Source organism: Mastigoproctus giganteus, chromosome 5 (assembly GCF_048544385.1).
Source record: "Mastigoproctus giganteus isolate SK-2022 chromosome 5, ASM4854438v1, whole genome shotgun sequence".
In the NCBI taxonomy this organism is placed as follows: Eukaryota; Metazoa; Arthropoda; class Arachnida; order Uropygi; family Thelyphonidae; genus Mastigoproctus; species Mastigoproctus giganteus.
This window is the reverse complement of record NC_143579.1, coordinates 103589070-103609826: the sequence shown is the minus strand read 5'-3', so window position 1 is coordinate 103609826 and position 20757 is coordinate 103589070. Positions and strand designations below refer to the sequence as shown.

At 38.8% G+C, this 20757-nt stretch overlaps 1 protein-coding gene across 2 annotated transcripts in view; it reads left to right on the top strand.

Moving 5' to 3' along the window:
* The window catches only part of LOC150085600 (organic cation transporter protein-like), a 440672-nt gene that overhangs the window by 100868 nt on the left and 319047 nt on the right, over positions 1-20757 (top strand). For both annotated transcript variants that reach the window (XM_090373381.1, XM_090373383.1), the window contains one exon: positions 15505-15608. In XM_090373381.1, coding sequence (XP_090229507.1) covers positions 15505-15608 — 104 coding nt within the window. The remainder of the gene's footprint in view (positions 1-15504; positions 15609-20757) is intronic.

Below are 20757 nucleotides of genomic sequence, written 5' to 3'. Positions count from 1 at the left end.
AATATTCTTGCACCCTTTCTATTTAAGTGTATCCCATCCCTGTTGAAGCAGTCTCTCCTATTAACAAGCACAGACCATGCTGAAAAAAATTCTACTCCTTGAGCCTTGCACATTCTTTCTAGGGCTGAATTGATTAATAAGGCTCTTATCATATACTCCCTCCTATCATGTCTGGGCAGAATTGCAGACACTTTCAAATTTAACCCTAAATCATGACATTTTTGCCACCTTGACCTGTACTTGTTAAGTAAATCTGCAGATCTCCTACTCTTAATGTCATTGGTGCCAACTTGTACAATAATATCCCCCTTTGTGCCTTTAAAAGATGATATATGCTTCACCACGTCATTAACTTTTGCCCCTGGCAGACATACCCAGTCCTCCCTGACATTAGAGTCACCAACAATAACTAACTCCTGTGGGACCAGTGCATTCTGCCTTGGAGATTGTCACTGTGTTGCCTTATGCCCAGGAGTGAGCTCTCGCATTGAGTTGGGCAGCTGAGATCTTGACGGGCCCCTCATATTAATTTCTTCAAGGGCATCTACCCTACACCTCAAGCTCTCATAGATGCCCATTATAAAGCTGAGTTGACGCCTAATTTCTAGACACTCTCCGCACCTGGCATATGCAAAGATATCCTCCTTGGCTAGATCATGTTCTGTTCCAGAGAATTCGGCAAACATTTCACAGGTGGCACATTTTTTTAGGCTGTGATGCGTTGGAGAATCGCCCCCTCCTGCAGTTCTCCCCCGAGTCACAGCATTCCTGCCCCTTTGTGCCCGTTGCTTTACTGCTCTAGTCTGGGGCATGATATCTTAAATTAATAAGATAAATAAATTTAATTTATTAATTGTCAATACTACACTACCTAATAGAATCCTGAATGCAGTGATGCGTGTTACGCTATATATTTTTACCTTAGAGCTACCTAGTTACCCCAATTAAAAATTTAATTTGAATTCCTTACCACTCTATACAAAAACAATGGCTGCAAGATTCGAACGAAAAAACGGTTTTACGTATATTAAGTAGTAATCTACACAAACTGTTATCTAAAATAAAAATAACCAGCATAATTAGAACTATAAGACTACGTATAAAGTACAATATAAAATAATAATTAGGTAAATAAAATGGCAAACACATTGCTTTTTCAGAGCCTGTAATTCACAGTTGTAATTTTTAAAGAGAGTCAGTGCCCTCTTTTGTGTTAATACATAATTTTTTTCCTTATAAAGATGATGCATCTCAATAGATATTTGGTAGTTCTTCCAGAAGTGTTCTGTTACAGCAGATTTCCCAATGTCTGCAGTTTTTATTGCATTATTATGTCCCCCATACGATCATTAAACCTGCATTTTGTCTCTTCAACATAGCACTCTCCACAGTCTACAACATAGGACTCTCCACATATATGAGAACAAATGATGACCCCCACTTGTATCAATAGGTATAAGATCTTTTACCTTCAACATGACTGTGCAATCTTCTCCCTGGTAGCTGCACACAGCATGTCTGACAAGTATGTAATATTCTAGAGATCAGCCTGGATTTTAAGCCCAGATACTAGGGAATGTATGTGGTGGCAGTGGGTGAGAATGCCTCTCTTCGCCAGTGCCTCCATATCCAAGTGGGCAGGAGCAGCAGTGCGTAGCACACGCTTCTTGATTAGACTGGGGTTCGAGCCCGTGACCACCAAATACGGAGGATGCGTGAAGGTCAGGGAATGACCACCGCATATCCCCAGAGCAATATGGCCTTAGTTGCTAATGCTCCTAAAAACCAAATAACAACAACAACAGCCTGCCTTCGCCCATGTTCTGCTTCTCTAATATGTTTTTTTCCAAAATCTTCTGGGGGTACCCGCACTTTTGGAGATCAGCTGGGACATGTTTAATCTCCTCTGTTCTATCCTTGTAGGAGCTACAGTGGGACCCAGCCCTATCCAATAGTGCCCTAATTATACTGTTCTTATGATAGTTGGCACATGCCATGTTATTATGCATGTATTGTTCTCCGCACATTGGTTTCCTATATATTCTTGTTTTTACTCTGCGGCCACCCCTTACAAACCAACATATCAAGGAAGGGAGGGTACCATCTGTTTCCACCTCCAAGGTGAACTGAATGAAAGGGGAGAAACCATTGAGGAAGCTGAGAACCTTGTCCTCTCCTCCCCTCGGTACACTGCAAATGTATTGTTCACATAACATTTCCATGAATGCTTTGGGGGAGGCAGGTCAGACTCATCAAAAATTCTAGACTCCAGCTATTCCATGCCGCAGTTTGCAACAATAGCACTAATTAGAGATCCCATAGCTCCTGAACCTGCTTTACACATTGTATCTTAAAATATTAAGTTAATACTAGAAAGATATAATTCTACACTGCTACAAATATCTTCTATACCCAAGGAAGTCCTTTCCCTTAAGGTGTCATCCTGCTCCAATGCCATGTTTACATACTTCACACCATGCTCAGTGGGGATGCATGTGAATAAAGACACCTCATCAAATGACACCCATAGCCTCACAAACTTCAATTACCTTGGCATGTATAAATTGCCCAAAGCCTCCACTATCTTTGTCCTACAATAGGAGATATCAGTTTAGCTAAAAATCTAGAGGCTGCCCACAAATGATATAATTTGTGGGCAGCACAAATTATATCATTTGTGGGTTTTTTGTAGGCCATAAAATCTAGGCAATTGGCATCTTGTGGCATGAAGTGTCCAATAGGTGTCCTTGCAGATCTTTCCAGTATTCAGCCAACCCTGCAGGATTTTGTTGATGCGTTGTTCTAATCCCACCAAGAGATTCATTTGGGTCATACAAATTGTCCTATCGTTTAACAGTTCTAAGGCTTTACCATCTGTTTCCACCTCTGAAGTGAACTGAATGAAAGGGGAGAAACCATTGAGGAAGCTGAGAACTTCATCCACTCCTCCCCTTCTAAACATTTAGAGGGAATGGTTGTGTAAAATTTTTTTTTTTTTTGGCTGATGCTGCATGAGCTCATACACTTGCTTTCTTGCATCACATGCCACCACTACTACTACTACTTCTGTACAACAGCAAATGGAGGGGGGGGGGATGGCAGAACAGACTCATTAAAAATTCTGGACTCCAGCTCTCCCATGGCTGTTTGCAATAACTATAATTGGAGAGCCTATAGCTGCACCAAGAACCTGCTTTACATATTGCCCCTGAGATATCATGGTAGTACTAGAAAGACATAATTCTTCACTGCTCAAGGAAGTCCTTTCCTTTAAGGTGGCATCCCTCTCCGATGACATGCACACACTTCACACCATGCTCAGTGAGGATGCATGTGAATAAAGATACCACATCAAATGACACTATAGCCTCACAGTCTTCAATTACCTGAACATGTATAAATTGCACCAAGTATCCACTATTTTTGATGGTAAAGTTTGAATGTCCCAAATAGAAAATATTAGTTTAGCTAAAAATCTAGACAGTGCATGCGTACACAAAAGATACAATTTACTTAAGCGGAATTCCCACCTAATGAATTTTCAGTAGGGCATCAAATTTTCAGTAGAGCCATAAAATCTAGGCAACTGGCATCCCGTGGCATGAAGTGTCCAATAAGTGTTCTTGGAGATCTTCCCGGCATTCAGCCAACCCTGCAGGAATTTGTTGACGTATCTTTCTAATCCTACCAAGGGATTCCTGCGGGTCACCTTATAAGTTATCCTATTGTTTAACAATTCCAAGGCATTGTTATGGTAATTTAGTTTGTTGAGGATCACAGTTGACCTCCCTTTGTTTATGGGTAAAACAACAATGCTGTTATCTTGTCTTAATTCCCTAAGAGCCTTCCTCTGGATTGTGGTGAGATTAGGAGGAGCTGCACGAGCCTGGCTCAAAATCATTGAAGTTTTAGTGCAAATTTCATTAGCTATGGCGGCCGGTAACTTACCACTCTTTCAATACCCATAGATATTTCTACTGTTGAAGGATTTTGAGAAATCAGTGTAAACTTTACACCTAAATTCAATGCATCCTCTTGTTCCTTAGTTAACTGTTTATTGCTCAGATTGCATATGAAATTGTTACCAGAATTCTCATTTCCAAAATTACTACCCATATCAGCAGCCTTCTCCATTAATCTAGCAAACTTATTAACTTGCCTCTGTCTGTAGACATCTGAGATGCTTTAGCTATTACCATCCTAGTATAAGTGAAAAATGTGCAGGGGCCAAACATCTACTTAAACTATCGAATAACGTGTCTTTCTGTTTCCTAACATAATTCAAACAACCATGTGGTTATTTCAATCCAGATGTTCAATTCCTTATTCTGGTACAACTTTGCCGCATGCAAGAGATGAACATATTCAAAGGGTAAATTAACACAAAATCCACAGGGAGTAAGACCAAATGCTTTGCACCAGTGAGCAAATCTCAAATGCTGTCTCTGCTTGGCTTCACAAACACTTAATCTTTGAAATTCCCAGATGCAGCATAACACAGAATGGCCAACAACGAATTCTTCAAATAGGCCTCTGGGGTTGGGAACTCCTGACTCATAATAACTGCAATGCAATACTCAACCATCTATGACTGAAACTTTATTAAAATAATAATAAAATAAAACAGGATAAAATTTGTTGTAAAAATAAAATACACTGATTGTAAAGTTAAAAGCGCTAAAATTATGGATAAAATTAAAATATATGAAATTAAATTATGTGAAATTAAAAGCAATGAAAACAACTGTAGCTTTCGAGGGTAACTGCCTCCTTTATCATCAGTAAAACTAATAACCAAGAACATATCCAAGAAGTGGAACATGGGCAAAGAGAGTCATTCTCACCCATTGCCACTGCATACATTCCCTACAAGCTGGGCTTAAAATCTAGGCTGATCTCTAGAATATTGTGCAGTTTTCAGACAAGCTGTGTGCAGCTGCCAGGGCGAAGATTGCATACAGTCGTGCCGAAGGTAAAATATCCTGTACCTATTGAGGGTACAAGTGGGTCATATATGATATCAAATGTCCGAACTGTGGAGGAGTGCTATGTTGGAGAGACAAAACACAGGTTCAGTGATCGTATGGAGGAACATATTAATGCTGTAAAGACTGCAGACTATGGGAAATCTGCTGTCAGAACACTTCTGGGAGGAGAACCACCAAATTTCTCCAGGCAATGCCGTCATCATTGATCATTCACATAGGTATTGAAACCGCAAATGGCTCGAAAGTTTGCGGATTTATTCTTTGGAACATAATACCATATAGAGATATGGGAGTCCATATTCATCCCTTTATTAAACCGTAACTCTCGGATGGGATGAACAGTTCTGCCTGGCCTGCTCCCGAGATATTTCAAGTCTCCATGCACGTGTGGATGATAATGCTGGTCAACATGTGAAATGTTGCGAAAAAAAATACCCAATCTTGACTAATTTCATGTTGCTGAACAAGAAAATCACATTACATTTTGTCGATTGGCACTTATTTTCAAATTGCAGTTGGTGTCTGATATTAGCGAGTTACTCTACATTATCAACTATGGCTCTCGGCAAAATGCATGGCAACACTGCAGTTTCAGTACCACCACCACGCTCTTATCAACTGTCACCTCGTTCTGCGTCATGTGATAAATTGTTGCCTCAAGTGCATCTTTAACTCTGTCGCAGTAAACCTTGAATATGGCTAGGTACTGGGGCACCTTCTCGATGGTAAGCCCTGTTATGTCACTTAGGTGGCAACGAACGTGTAGAGTGGTTCTCTTCAAGACGCCTGGTCAGCGTGAAGAGGAAAAGACCAAACCCTCCAGCAATGAGAGCACAACAATACAAATGGCCCTCAGTCCCCAGCAGCTTTCACTCTCCCTCTTACGGCAGCGAGAGGATCAGAGTGGAAGCAGAGGGTGCTAAGAATCTCTAGGTACGACCAGGCTGCCATGCACGGAAATTGAACTTGGCCTGTTATAACGTACGATCACTCATCGGTGAAGACAGGATGTTAGAGCTGGAAAAGGAATTAGAAAATGTGAATTGGAATATCATTGGTTTGGCTGAAACAAGAAGAAGAAATGAATCACTTATAAGTTTATCAAGTGGAAATCTGCTGTACACCAATGGAAACAGTGAAAGGAGTGAAGGTGGAGTTGGGTTTCTGGTCCATAAAGATTTTAAAAACAACATTTTGGAATTCAAAAGTACATCACCAAGGGTGTCAAGACTAATACTCAAGATTTCTAAGAGGTACAAGCTAAAGATTATAATGATTTATGCACCAACATCGAGCCATGATGATGAAGAGGTTGAAGAAATGTACACTGAAATTGAGAGTCTTCTAGATGAGCAGAAAACCCACTACACTATTATTATGGGGGACTTCAATGCTAAGGTTGGAAAAAGGCAAAACAGCGCAGAAAGAGAAACTATAGGAAATTTTGGAATTGGTGAAAGAAATAAAAGAGGTGAAAGACTTGTGGAATTTGCAGAATCTCAAGGAATGTCAGTAATGAACACTTTTTTCAAGAAAAGGGTGAACAGAAAGTGGACATGGAAGAGTCCAAATGGATTAACAACTAATGAAATCAACTTCATCCTCACTAACAGAAGATATATTGTGAATGATGTTACCGTCCTGAATAAGGTAAATGTTGGAAGTGATCACAGAATGGTAAGATGTACACTTGATATAGATGTAGGAAAGGAAAGGAAAAAACTGACTCGAGTAAATAATACAAAGGTCTTTGAAATAACAGAGGAAGAGAAAAAGCAGTATGTACTGGAACTTAAGAACAAGTTTGAGCTTCTGCAGACTGCTCAGGACCAAGATATCGACGAGGAATATTACAACTTTCTGAAAGTGATAAAGCCCAAGAAACCTATAGGGAAACAGAAATCCAAAGAAGAAAAAATTAGTCAAGAAACACTTGTCATGATGAACCAAAGACGACAAATGAAGAGCAAGAAAAACACTGACAGGGAGAAAATTGAGTATACTGAGTTATGCAAAGCCATTAGAAAGAGACTCAGAGAGGACATAAGAAGATTTAACACAAGAAAAGTAGAACAAGCATTAAGGGAAAACAAAGGATTTAAATCAGCAGCCATGAGCAGTAATACAGAAAGACAAATGATACTGAAACTGAAGAATAGCGATGGTGTACTTATAAACAGCAGAGAAGGCATAATTCAAATAGCAGAAGACTACTGTAGAGAATTATACAAGGAGTGAGGGAATGATACCAGCAGTGGGGAAGATGGATTGCAAAGTAGCAACACATACGACATACCCGATATTCTTCCTGATGAGGTAGAACATGCATTGAAGAAAATGAAGAATCAGAAATCCCCGGGGGAAGATGAAGTTACTGTAGAGTTGCTAAAATTGGGAGGAAGAGACATAACACAAAAACTGGCAAGGCTCTTCACAAAGTGCATTAGAAAAGGTGCGATGCCTAAGCAGTGGAATAATGCAATCATAGTTTTGCTGCATAAGAAAGGAGATAAATCAGAAATTGGAAATTATAGACCAATTAGCTTGTTATCCCATATCTACAAGTTGTTCACAAGGGTCATTACTAACAGATTAGAAAGAATACTTGATGAGAATCAACCGAAAGAGCAAGCTGGCTTTAGGACAGGATTCTCAACTATGGATCACCTTCACGTAATATCACAGCTAATGGAGAAAGCAAATGAATATAAAACACCATTATGCCTGGCATTTGTGGATTATGAAAAGGCATTTGACTCCATACAGCATAAGGCAATGTTTCGGGCACTGGAAAGACAAGGCATAGATACTCCATATGTTATGATTTTGAAGAAAATATATGAGAGTGCTACATCCTTTATTAGACTAGACAAAGACAGTAGCAAATTTAAAATCGAGAAAGGAGTTCGACAAGGAGACACAATATCTCCGAAGCTGTTTACTGCTGCCCTTGAGGAAGCTTTCAAAAGATTAGACTGGTCGCAGAAAGGAGTCAATGTGAACGGAGAGTACCTAAACCATTTACGATTTGCAGATGACATTGTGGTCATAAGCCACGATCCCCAAGAATTAGAGGAAAATCTTAATCAGTTATGCACAGTTAGTAAGGATTTTGGACTAAAGATGAATATGGCTAAAACAAAAGTAATGATGAACAAGTATGCCATGGAAAGGGAAATAATGATTGAAGGAGCAGTAATTGAAAAGGTGGAGTCATATACTTATCTGGGACAAGTTATCAGCTGTAATAATGATAAATGGCTGGAAGTCAAGAGAAGAATAAATTTTGGATGGATAGCATTCAGGAAATATAGTCACATACTGAAGAGCAATATCCCAGTTTGTCCTAAACGTAAAATAATGAATCAATGTATACTCCCCACCATGACTTATAGAAGTGAAACTTGGGCACTCACCAAAAGAATGGAAGAGAAGCTAAGAACTACACAGCGAAGAATGGAACGAATTATATTGGGAATCAGACTGTTAGATAAGAAGAGAAACACATGGATTAGGCAGCAAACTCAAGTAAAGGACATTCTTATCAAAACTAAAGAACTAAAATGGTCTTGGGCAGGACACATAGCTCGAAGGCATGATGACAGATGGACTAAGAAAATAACAGAATGGTACCCAAGAGGAGCTAGAAGAAAACCTGGAAGACAAAGGCGGAGATGGATAGATGAAATTCATGAGTTTTCGAGTAGTAAATGATGGCCAGTGCTCAAAACAGAAGGAACTGGAAAGTTGCTGGAGAGGCCTTCATCCTGCAGTGGATTGAAAATGGCTGATGATGATGATGACTGGGGGGGGGTGATTTGTTCTAACAGTTGTTCTCTGTGAGATTCCTACTTTTTTGCACAGTATTTGTGTCATGTAAGATTAATATATCCCTTAATTGTGTGAATAGACCTGATGACTTTTGTTATGTATGTGGAGAAGTAAAGTTAGCTTTAAGAAAGCATCCCTTAACTTGAGCCATAAAAAAAAGCCTACTTTTTGTACTTTGGGTGTAAAGTAGACAACCAGAACAAGAACTGAGCCCCCCACACATCAAAATTCAACGCATGGGTGAATCAAATGGGATGTTTATTGCCATAAACAACAACTAATAGCAGAAATAGCCAATAGGCAACCTCCAATAGCAGAAATAGCTATGGGTACTGAAAGAGTGGTGAGCAAGTTACTGGCCACCGTAGCTAATGAAATTCATCCTAGAACTTCGGTGATTTTAAGCCAGGCTTGTACAGCTCCTTTTAATCTCACCACAATCCAGAGGAAGGCTCTTAGAGATTTAAAACAAGATGATAGCATTGTTGTTTTACATGCAGACAAAGGGAGGATGACTGTGGTCCTCGACAAAGTAGATTACCATAACAAAGCCTTAGAACTGTTAAACGATGGACAACTCGTAAGGTGACCCATATGAATCTCTTGGTGGAATTGGTGCAGCATGGTGTGAAGTATGTGCGCATGGCATTGGAGTGGGATGACACCTTAAGGGAAGGGACTTCCTTGAGTATAGACGATATTTGTAGCAGTGTACAATTATATATTTCTAGTACTACTACCTTGATATTTCAAGATACAATGTGTAAAGCAGGTTCAGCGGCTGTGGGCTCTCCAATTAGTGCTGTTGTTGCAAACTTAGCCATGGAAATGCTGAAGTTTAGAATTTTTGGCAAGACTGCCTTGCCTCCCTCCAAGAATGCATGGAAACGCTGAGTCAGCGATACATTTACCTTCATACAGGGAGGAGAGAATGAGGTTCTCAGCTTCCTCAATGGTTTCTCCCCTTTTATTCAGTTCACCTTGGAGGTGGAAATAGATGGTACCTCCCTTTCCTTGATGTGTTAGTTTATAGGGATGACCCCAGAGTAAAAACGAGAGTGTATAGGAAACCAATGTGCCAAGGACAATTTTTTTTTTTTTTTATATGAACCCCAAACACGAGAGGTATTAGAACCTATAGTACTTAGTACCGTGCTTGTGTTGGAGGTTGAGAAGACGAAAGAAGATATTTGTTGACATTAGACTTGAATTTCTCTAGATTGTAATTTTCAGGAAATACGTATGAAGGAAGGTTGTTCCAGAAAATGGCAGTTGAATGAAAAAATGAGAAAGATGAAAAGTTGGTTCTGTGAGTTTAAAGTTGGACAGTAAATGGATGTTGGCTGGTGGCAGCACGTGTTCGGACTGTTTTGAAAGACAGAGTGGGAATTATAGAAGCCAATTCAGAAGAACAGTGCCCATGGAAGTATCTGTAGAAGAGGCATGCAGCAGAAACAGTATGTCTATGAGAAAGCGAGTGGAGAGACTCTGTTAGAGATGAATCATTAATTAATCTAACTGCCCTCTTCTGAATGGAATCAAGAAGCCTGAGAGAGGTTTTGGGGGCATCACCCCAGATGTGGGAACAATATCCCATGGTAGGGCGAATTTTCGATTTATACAGAGTGAGCAGCTGTTTGGAAGAAAAGTAACGCCGAGAGCAAAAGAGAAAAACCAAGTTTTTTAGATGTAGAGTAAGCAATATTTGTAATGTGCTTGTGCCAAGAGAGAGAGATTAGAAGTCAGGTAATCCCCAAAAGAGATATATCATTTTGCCTAGAAATCGGAGTGTCACTAAACATAAGTATAGGAGTAGAAGGATCCTTTTTGCGAGATATAAGACAAGACTGAGTTTTAGAAGGGTTGAAATCAACTAAGTTGTCTTTGCCCCACTGGAGAATTACCTGAAGATCGGCATTTAAGGAATTGGTAGCAGATTTTCGAGAAGTTGAAGCTGATTGAGCAGAACAAGGTTTCTCAAAATGGAAAGTGGAATGCAATGTGCTATCATCGGCAAAACTATGAATAGGATTTCCAGTCAATGGAAGAAGGTCATTAATATACAAGAGGAAAAGAGTGGGGGGAAAGAACTGAACCTTGGGGGACACCGGCATTAGTGGAGAAGTTAGAAGACAGAGAGCCATCTACCATCACCCTCAGTGAGCGATCAGAGAGAAAATTGGATAACAAATTACTAAAAACAGTTGGCAAACCATAAGATGGAAGCTTGTTTAGAAGACCTTTATGCCAAACACGATCGAAAGCCTTTGAGATGTCAAGAGCAACTACTTGTGTTTCATCGAACCTTTCCATTGAAATAGTCCATAAATGGGTAACATAAGCCAGAATATCACCAGTGGATCGACACTGATGGAATCCATTACTGGCGATCGTTGATCAGACGGAAGGTTTCTAGGTAGTTTGAGTTGGCAGTTAATTGATTTCTCCATTACTTTAGAAAGAGTAGAAGTAATTGCAATGGGACGATAATTGGATGGGAGGGATTTGTCACCCTTTTTAGGAACTGGCTGGATATGAGCAAATTTCCAAGCAGAAGGGGAAAAACACCTTTGGAATAAGAAAGTGAGAAAAGGCAGCAAAGAATAGGAGTAAGTTCAGGAGCACAGGTTTTGAGAACAAGTGGAGAAATACCATTGGGACCTGGAGCTTTCTTAGCATCAAGATTCGTCAAAATCCTTCTGACATCCTTTTGACAGATGTAGCAGGTCCGCTTTATCCTTGGCTGAAGTGACAACAGAGCCATCTGGTTTGGACAGAGGTGGGAGCAGAGATGGGCAAAAGTTGCAGCCAATAGCTTTAGCAAGTGACCAGAATGCTCGGCTACCATTAGGGCAAGAAGCAAGTGTTCTACTCTTAGCCTGTTCAGACTCTAGTTTGGACTGATTAATAACTGCTTTACAATTGTTGCGAGCTTTGGTGTAGGCAGAAAATGAAAAGTGAGAATTAGAAACAAGCCAATTACGATATGTAACATCCTTCTCTTGAACAGCCTTAGCACATTTATTTGGAAAACCAAGGTTTAAAGGACGAGATTTTAAAGTGGTGTGTGGGATAAAGGATTCCATTCCTACAAGAATAATTTCACTGTCACGATCTGAGCAAACGTTGACATCAGAAGTTTTGAAACAGTAATCCGACCAAGGAAAAGAAGAAAAGAAGTCTCGTAGGTCATCCCATTTTGCATTCTTGTAATGCCAAACAACACGAGGTTGGGAATAGGCATGAGATAAAGGTTCCATTGGAGAAGTGACAATCACCAAGTTGTGATCTGAAGTACTTAAAGGGCCTTTCACTTTGACCGTGTACATAGAAGGGTTGTTTGTGAGAAAAGATCAAGCATATTGGCTGTATGATTAGGATTGTTCAGTTTTCTTGTAGGTAAATGAACAATCTGTGCAAGGTCATTAGTAATTGCAAAAGCCTCAGCATCTCGACCAGCTGGGTCGGTATGACTAGAAAACGGAAGCCAGCTGGAGTTGTGAACATTAAAATCACCAAGGAAAATTACCTCACTGTTAGGAAAGTTGGACTGGAGAAAGTCAAGTTGCAAAGAGAGGAAGTCAAAGAGCTCCAAGTGATTAGTGGAGTTGGGAGAACGGTAGAGACAACAGATGAATTTGACACAATGAGGTAGAGAGATTTTAAGCCAGAGAAGATCAAAGAGAGGAGTTTCCAAATTGCCAAGTCTCTGACAGGGAATATCAGAATGGACATGTGCACAAGTACCACCTTTGAGGCAAAAGGAATCATACAGCGAATAATTTGGGCATCTGAGATGAGCAGTAGTTGAATCAACCGATAACTCAGATTCTGTCAGAAAAAGTACATGGGGTTTCCATTTCCATTTGCAGACTGCAAGTGGAAATAGACTTCGTTGAGATTAGAATTGAGACCATGTATATTTGCGAAATGAATTAGGAAGTGCTTTATACATGCATTATAACATGGCACAAGCTAACAATCATAAGAACAGTGTAATTAGGGCCCTAATTACACTGTAGCTCCTCCAAGATAGAAAGGAGAAGATTAAACGTGTCACAGTGGATCTACGAAAATGTGGGTGGCACATTATGACCAGAATTGTTTTTGCGTCATAAAAATCCAAACAAACAAAAGAAAATCTGTGTTCCACCAGATGATCTTGTACAAACATTACCATTGGTTGGCTGGGACCGCTTTAATTAATGAATAAAAAATTTTTTAAAAAATGTACAAACATATCCGAGAAGCAGAACACTGGTGAATAGTGGCATTCTCACCCATTGCCACTACATACATTGCCTACTATCTGGGCTTAACAGTGCGGATATGTAGAATATTACGCACTTGGCAGACACACGGTGTGCAACTGCCAGGGCGAAGATTCCACACAGTTGTGTCGTACATCAACACAGTTGTGTCGATGTGGGGAGTGCTATGTTAGAAAGACAAAATGCAGAGTCAATGATAGTATGGTGGATCATATTAATGTAATAAAGATCGCAGACTATGGGAAATCTGCTGTTGCAAAACACTTCTGGGAGGAGAACCACCAGATTTTTCCAGGCGATGCCGTCGTTGGTCATTCGCATATGTATTGGAACCGCAAATGGCTCGAAAGCTTGCGGATTTGTTCTTTGGAACATAATACCGTCAATAGAGATAGGGGAGTCTGTATTCATTCCCTCTGAAACTGTAATTCTTGGACAGGATGAATGGTTCTGCCTGGCATTCTCCCGAGCCATTTCCAGTCCCTGCTTGTGTGGAGGATAATGCCCATGCTGTGAGCTGTGGCTGTCACTTTCGAAAGCTACTGTTTTTTTTATCACTTTTAATTTTGCATATTTTAATTTCATATATTTTAATTTTATTGCTTTTAACTTTACATTCAGTGTATTTTATAGCAAATTTTATCCTGTTTTATTTTATTATTATTTTAATAAAGTTTTAGTTATTGATGGTTGATGTGTTGCATTGCAGTTATTATGAGTCAGAACCTCGTAAACCCAGAGGCTTATTTGAAGAATTAGCATTAGCATTAGTAGAGGCATTTGATGCAAGAAAGCAAGCTTATGCAGCATCAGCCAGAAAAAAAAATAAAATAAATAAAATAAAATAAAATAAAAATAAATAAATAAATAAATAAATAAAAAATAACCACTTCCACTTCACCCCTCTGTTCGTTCGAAATACCTGTCCAGCTGAGCCTTAAACTTATTTAGGCTATCAACTTTCACGACAAGGGATGGAAGTCGGTTCCACCAACCAACCAACCACCCGCTGGTTAAAGGCAAATTTCCTCACGTCTATCCTACATCTGTCTTTCCTCAATTTGAATTTATGCCCTCTCAGGTGATTTTTCTGAGCAAGAGGAAGAATCCCATCAGCATTGAGCATGCTCAACCCATTCAACGCTTTATACACCGCAATCAGATCACCTCGCTGGTGCCTAGTCTCCAGACACTGTAATTTGCAAAACTTAAGCCTTTCTTCTTAAGAGCACCCCTTTGTTCCATTCACCGATCTTGTTGTCCTTCTCTGTACTCGTTCCAGCATCCCTACATCCTTCTTTAAATGAGGTCTCCAGACCTTTTAAATGAGGTCTCCAGACCGAATTAGATAATTAGATGATGTGTGTTTATTTTTCATGTCACAATCTTGCACATTAAATTTGTCACAAGCTTACTTTCAAATTTTCAGTAATTTTTGCATGATTTTCTATAGTATTATTTATTTTATTTTTTCGTCATTCCCACCTAAACTAAATATATTCATTTTTCTTCTGTCTTTGGCATTTCCATTAATAACTTTCTTATTTTATTGGCCAATTCAAGAAAGGTCTTGGGTATTTACCTAGATTATAAATTGACCTTTAATCAGAATTGTGCACATATTAGATAACTCCTGCTTAGGGCATCCTGGCCTCTATAGTTAGATATGTTTCTGATTTCTATTATACTACCTTGTACAAATTATTTTTCACTTTATTGTGCTAAGCATGATGATATAAGCCCACTCATCAGCTGGTCTCCTACATCACTGTCTGCCTTTACAATCTGGATGCTCATCAGTGTTATTTTACTTATGTGCCTCTGTTACAAGGGTGGTGGCTATATCTTGTACATCAGTTGTGTGATATTCTAGATATCTACAGCTATAACAAAGATGGATACTTTGAGTCATTGATTGGTTTGACTCATTTTGTGGGAGATATTGGAACTCTGTTAGTTGGTGTATCACACATTCAAACTCCAGACATTTACCCTCACTGTGTATAGTCTCTAACTTAGATATATTTTATTGAATGTACTTTGTTTTTTTACCAGTATGTCAGATATGTGTGCTTTATTTATGTTGTTTTGATATTTCACCATTTTGGATATTTCTGTTCAGGTTTGCCTATAAGGGTTTTTTTTTTTTTTTTTTTTGATCTCCCTCTAAATCAATAAAGGAATTTATATATTTTAAATATTCAGATCATAATAATAGTGCCAATCGGATTCAGTTGTGAATTCACGTCTGCTACTATAATTGCTATCAGAAAACATTGTTATTCAGCCATTAACTTAAATAAAATGAGGGAAAGATAATTAGGAATAGTGAATATTCCTTGAATAATATCACAACTGAATTTTGTTTTCTCAAAAATATGAGCTTATTATTAAAAGAATCATACATTTTTCAGTTTGGGATTGTTTGTAAGTGGAGTTGGATAAAATCAGAGTCAGAGTCACTTTTCATGGCAGGTGTCCTTGCTGGTGCTGCTATCTTTGGAATTTTATCTGATAAGTAAGGAGCCAGTTTATATATTTAAAGATTTTTCCTTTAAAAAACTATAATGTTATAACAGGTAATATTTTACTATTTGTGAAAATTACGTGTCATACTCAATTAACTTATTTAATAACTTAAATTTTCAGTTGACTTTAAAACAATTTATGAACTATATTCTTTAGACTTAATGATTTAATGGATTCAAATTTTGTTTCCAACTTATAGTATTAAAAAGAATTAGGAATGATTGCTTCATTAACCCTTCATTGGTTGCTATGTATCTCTCAGATCAAATAGCGATTGATGTTGCTGCACACGTGTGCTTCTCAGTAGCTTCCTACATTGCTTCTTGGAAGCCATTGGTATTGGTTTCATTTTCTCAAGCCTTTTGGTTTCGATTTATTCTGCTGTTTGTATCTGTGAGATACAGTGTGTCCATCTGTGTAAGTGGTGCTGCATTGCTTTTGATGGCTGGGATGGATTGCTTATACCCAAGTAATGCAAATGATGCAGAAATTATTCGTGCCCTGCTGTTTTCTGAGGAAGTAAGTGACGAAAGCATTAATGATGAGACAGAATCTGATGAGGATTACGTTGAAATAAGAGAAAACAACTCGGAGAGTGCACAAGATGCTATATCAGAGGAGGAAAGTTGCAGTGAAGAGGACGACACTGACAGTTTTTCACAGGATAAGATAAATCTACAAAGTGGAGGAAAGTCAACAGATCAACAAAAATTGTTGATCTAAAAATATTCTAACAAAATTGCCTGGAGTTATTGGTCAAGCATGGAATGCCAGCACACCCTCCAAAGTATGGAACTGCCTTATTACAGACAAAATTTTAGATCATATTGTTGAATACACAATTCAAACTGTTCAGTCAACTACAGCCCGGAAAGATGCCAAATTTACAGACAAAATTGAGATAAAAGCTTTCATTGGCCTTCTTTATTTAGCTGGAGCACGTTGGAGTAACAAGCAGAGATTAGAAGAATTATGGGGAACTGACTGAAATGGCATTGAAAAATTTTCCTTAGTAATGAACCAGAGATGCTTCAAGTTCCTCATCAGGTGTATAAGATTAGATGATCAAACAACCAGGGACGAGAGAAGAAAACGTGATCGCTTCATCCCCATAAGGGAGATTTTCTCTGAATTTGTAAAAAACTGCAAGACGTGTTATTCTCTGGGTCAGAATCTGGCTATTGATGAGAAATTAGAAGCCTTTAGAGGAAAATGCAGTTTCAAACAGTATATACCTTCAAGGCCCAACAAATATGGACTCAAAATATATGCCTTAGTAGATGCTAGGGTGCTGTACTCTTGCAATCTTGAAATATATGCAGGGAAGCAACCCAAAGGTCCGTACCAAATCAGCAATAGACCAGCTGACGTTGTCAAAAGTCTGGCAGTACTATCCACGGGACTGGATGGAACATTATGGTGGATAATTGGTGTACAGATGTCGGTTAGTTTTGGAAATCAGGAAAAGGAAACTCTCTTATGTTGGAACAATAAAAAAAAGAACAAACCACAACTCCCAGTCGAATTTGTGTAAGCCAAGGACCGACCTGAAAAAATGAGTTTGTTTGCCTTCAGGGAAGAAGCAACAATTGTTTCTTATGTACGAAAGAAATCAAAGAATGTCATCTTGATTTCCTCCTTACATTTTGATGATGGTTTCAGCTGATCACTTTGAAACAGGTGGTCAACTGAAACCAGAAATTGTAACATTTTATAATGCAATCAAGTCTGGAGTAGATACTGTGGATCAGATATGTGCGACTTATAATGTGATGTGAGTTTGTCATCATTGGCTGATGGTGATATTCTACGCCATGCTAAACATTAGCAGAATCAGTGTACAAGTGATCTACGTGGGAAATGAAAACGAAGTAAAGAGCTGCAGACTCTTCCTCAAGCAACTTTCTGTGGAATTAGTGGCTGAGGAACTTCATCGGAGGAGCCAGGTCCCTCGAACTTCCCTTCAACTAAGGCAACAGAGTACTGAGCCCTCTACAGGTGCACGGGAGAGCAGTCTCAAGTGCTTTACTAATTGCTGGCAAACAACAGAGAGAACCAGATTGACAAGGTATTCTTGCACAAATTGTAAACATTACTTTTGCTTAGAGCACACAGAAATGATTTGTGTGTCATGCTCTAAAAAAAAAAGCAACGTTCAATGAACATGATGAAAAATAATTTTTTATATAAAGATATTTTTTATAAAAATTTTTTCTAAAAATAATTTATTAATAAATAAACATTTGAAACTCTTGTATATGATGTTATTTAGGAATAAACTAGAGTGATTTTGAAAAAGCATCATTTTAACATAGCCATCTACCAAAGTAGTTAAATTAATTAATTAAATTGGCATCGTTTTGGTTATATCTCATATTCTGAATGCCTTCACAACGAGTTGCCATGGTATTGTACTACCTCGAATAAATAACACTTCACCAATGGAGAAGACTACTGTTATTTATTCTCAGTGGATACCACCACGCAGACAGCACCGTTTCAAAGCTTATTGGCTTCTCTTAGGTGGGTGGGCAGGTACCCTGGTGTTGTAATAGTGCCAACCCAGTTATGAAGTATAACTTCACAATATGAGAGATGCCTGATGATGTGCAGTGATATAGACTATAAAATATTTATGGGCAAAGGCCTCATGCTATGAGGTAGAATGACTAACATGTATGTTAGTGCAAAAAGCATCATTTTAACGTAGCCATCTACCAAAGTAGTTAAATTAATTAATTAAATTGGCATCATTTTGGTTATATCAAATATTGTGAATGTCTTCACAATGATTTGCCGCCAGGGTACTTGCCCATCCACCGAAGAGAAGCCAACAAGCTTTGAAACGGTGCATCTGGGTGGTGGTATCCACTGAGAATAAATAACAGTAGTCTTCTCCACTGGTGAAGTGTTATTTATTCGAGGTAGTACAATACCATGGCAACTCGGTGTGAAGGCATTCACAATATGAGATATAACCAAAACAATGCCAATTTAATTAATTAATTTAACTACTTTGGTAGATGGCTACGTTAAAATGATGCTTTTGCACTAACCTACATGTTAGTCATTCTACCTCGTAGCATGAGGCCTTTGCCCTTAAATATTTTATACTAGAGTGATTTTTAAGCATAGTCTAATTTTTCGATATGAAACTTAGTATGTATCTGAGAGATACATTATAACCAACTATGTTCATTTTGCTGGTGTGTCCAATGAAGGGTTAAAAAAAAAAAGCTTAACTCTTTTTATAGTTCTGTGCATTGACTTTTATTTGCTGGAAAAAAGTTTCAAATAATGTTGTCTGAAACACTATTTTACAGGCAATAGCCTGTGAAGTAGTGTTTCTGGACAATTGTTTTATTTGTCTAGGTCAGTGATGGTGAACCCTTGACATGTGTGCTGTGAATTTTTTTGCATAGGAAAATATACCGGCATCCAATCATTCATAAATATTTTATGTTAAAAAAAGTATTTTTTTATTTGAAGACAGTGTTGTGGTTTATCAGCCACATCTAGCAATGAAAAGCTTAAGTGTAATTGTGCGTAAAATTATGCAGCGATAAAATTCTTATTAAAAGTATTGTTTTCAATTTATTGCATCAATAAAAAGTATACTAATTTTAGTCTCTCTCTCTCTCTCTCTCTCTCTCTCTCTCTCTCTCTCTCTCACACACACACACACACACACACACACACACACACACACACACACACACACACACACACACACACACACACACACACACACACACACACACATATTTCGGAATAGAAAATTTTCTGATTAGGTTATTTATTAATTTGACAATTATTGCAAAAAGAAAGTATGAAAGTCACTGACTAATTTTTTTTTTATGGGATTTCCCAGACCGGCCTGACTGGGATCATTCAGCTTGTGGTTCTCACTGCTATGGTTAACTGCATTCCAATAAGTCTCCCGCCATTTGGTCCTGGGATGGGGTAAATGATTATTGGAAACATGGGTATGATGCTCCTAAGTGAACTTGGCATCCCATTTGTGTACGCATAACCTGCCAGTTCCCGAATGGGCGTTTCCCCCCCCCCCATAGGGCTCCATGGTGGGTGAGGTACTTAGAGCATCTGTAATTATTATCTTATTCTCATGAGTAATTTAAATCCCTCTTTTCCTTCTGGGGGCCCCCCAACAAGGCCCCTACCTAACCGATCTGAAGATACCAATAATTCAAAAAGATCCAGAACTGAGGTCAGACCACCATCAATGACACCTCTTTTTCTCATTCTCCATTCCACTGGAGAGCAATCACTTGGGAAAATGTCACCATTTCATCCAGAAAGGATTAGAAGGGTTGACAGGATCTCCAAAATCTGTCAAAAGGCTGCATTTTGGATACATTTTAGTTGTGGCTGCAAGCCTAAAACATGCACAGCAACTTCTGAAAGCCACGTTGATAGGGTGAATACCCATTGCCATTACCCCCATAAAACTCTGAACTCTTCACATGGTGTCATTTCAGAGTGGTACCTTCTTCATGTCTCAGAAGAAGAGATCTGTTCTGAATTGAGCGACCAACGATTGACAGCTGTTAAGAGAATATATTGATGCGAAAGGATGGGAATCTTGTCTCTACCCGAGTTCTCATCCTAACATTCAGTGCCCCACAGCCTCTAACTTCCATAGTGGCAGGCTACTTAAACTGCCCAGTGAGGATCTACATCCCAAACCCACTGAGGTGTTTTAAATATCAAAAGTATGGCCACTCTTAAAGAGCTTGTCGTGGCTCCCCTGCCTGTGCTCGCTGTGGTGCTAAAGATCACGAGACAACATTTTTTTTAAATGAGTATTGACTATTCATTTAAAAAATTCTTGACTATTCTTTCTGGGATCAGCTTCCAAGCTGTTGATACCCATTCTGTTGGTGATGCACCATTTTTTAAATGAGTGCTTGACTATTCTTTCTGGGGTCAGATTCCAAGCTGTTGATACTCATTCTACCAATTTTGATGCCGGTGCTTTCTTAATTTTTCTGGAAGGTGTCAGCGGAAGGTTGTCGGTCATCAGCCAGGATTCATATTCCTTTCTCAAGTAATCTTTAAATGGTTTGTTGACTGAAACATCAAGTGGCTGCATTTGGCTAGTCATGCCACCAGGAATC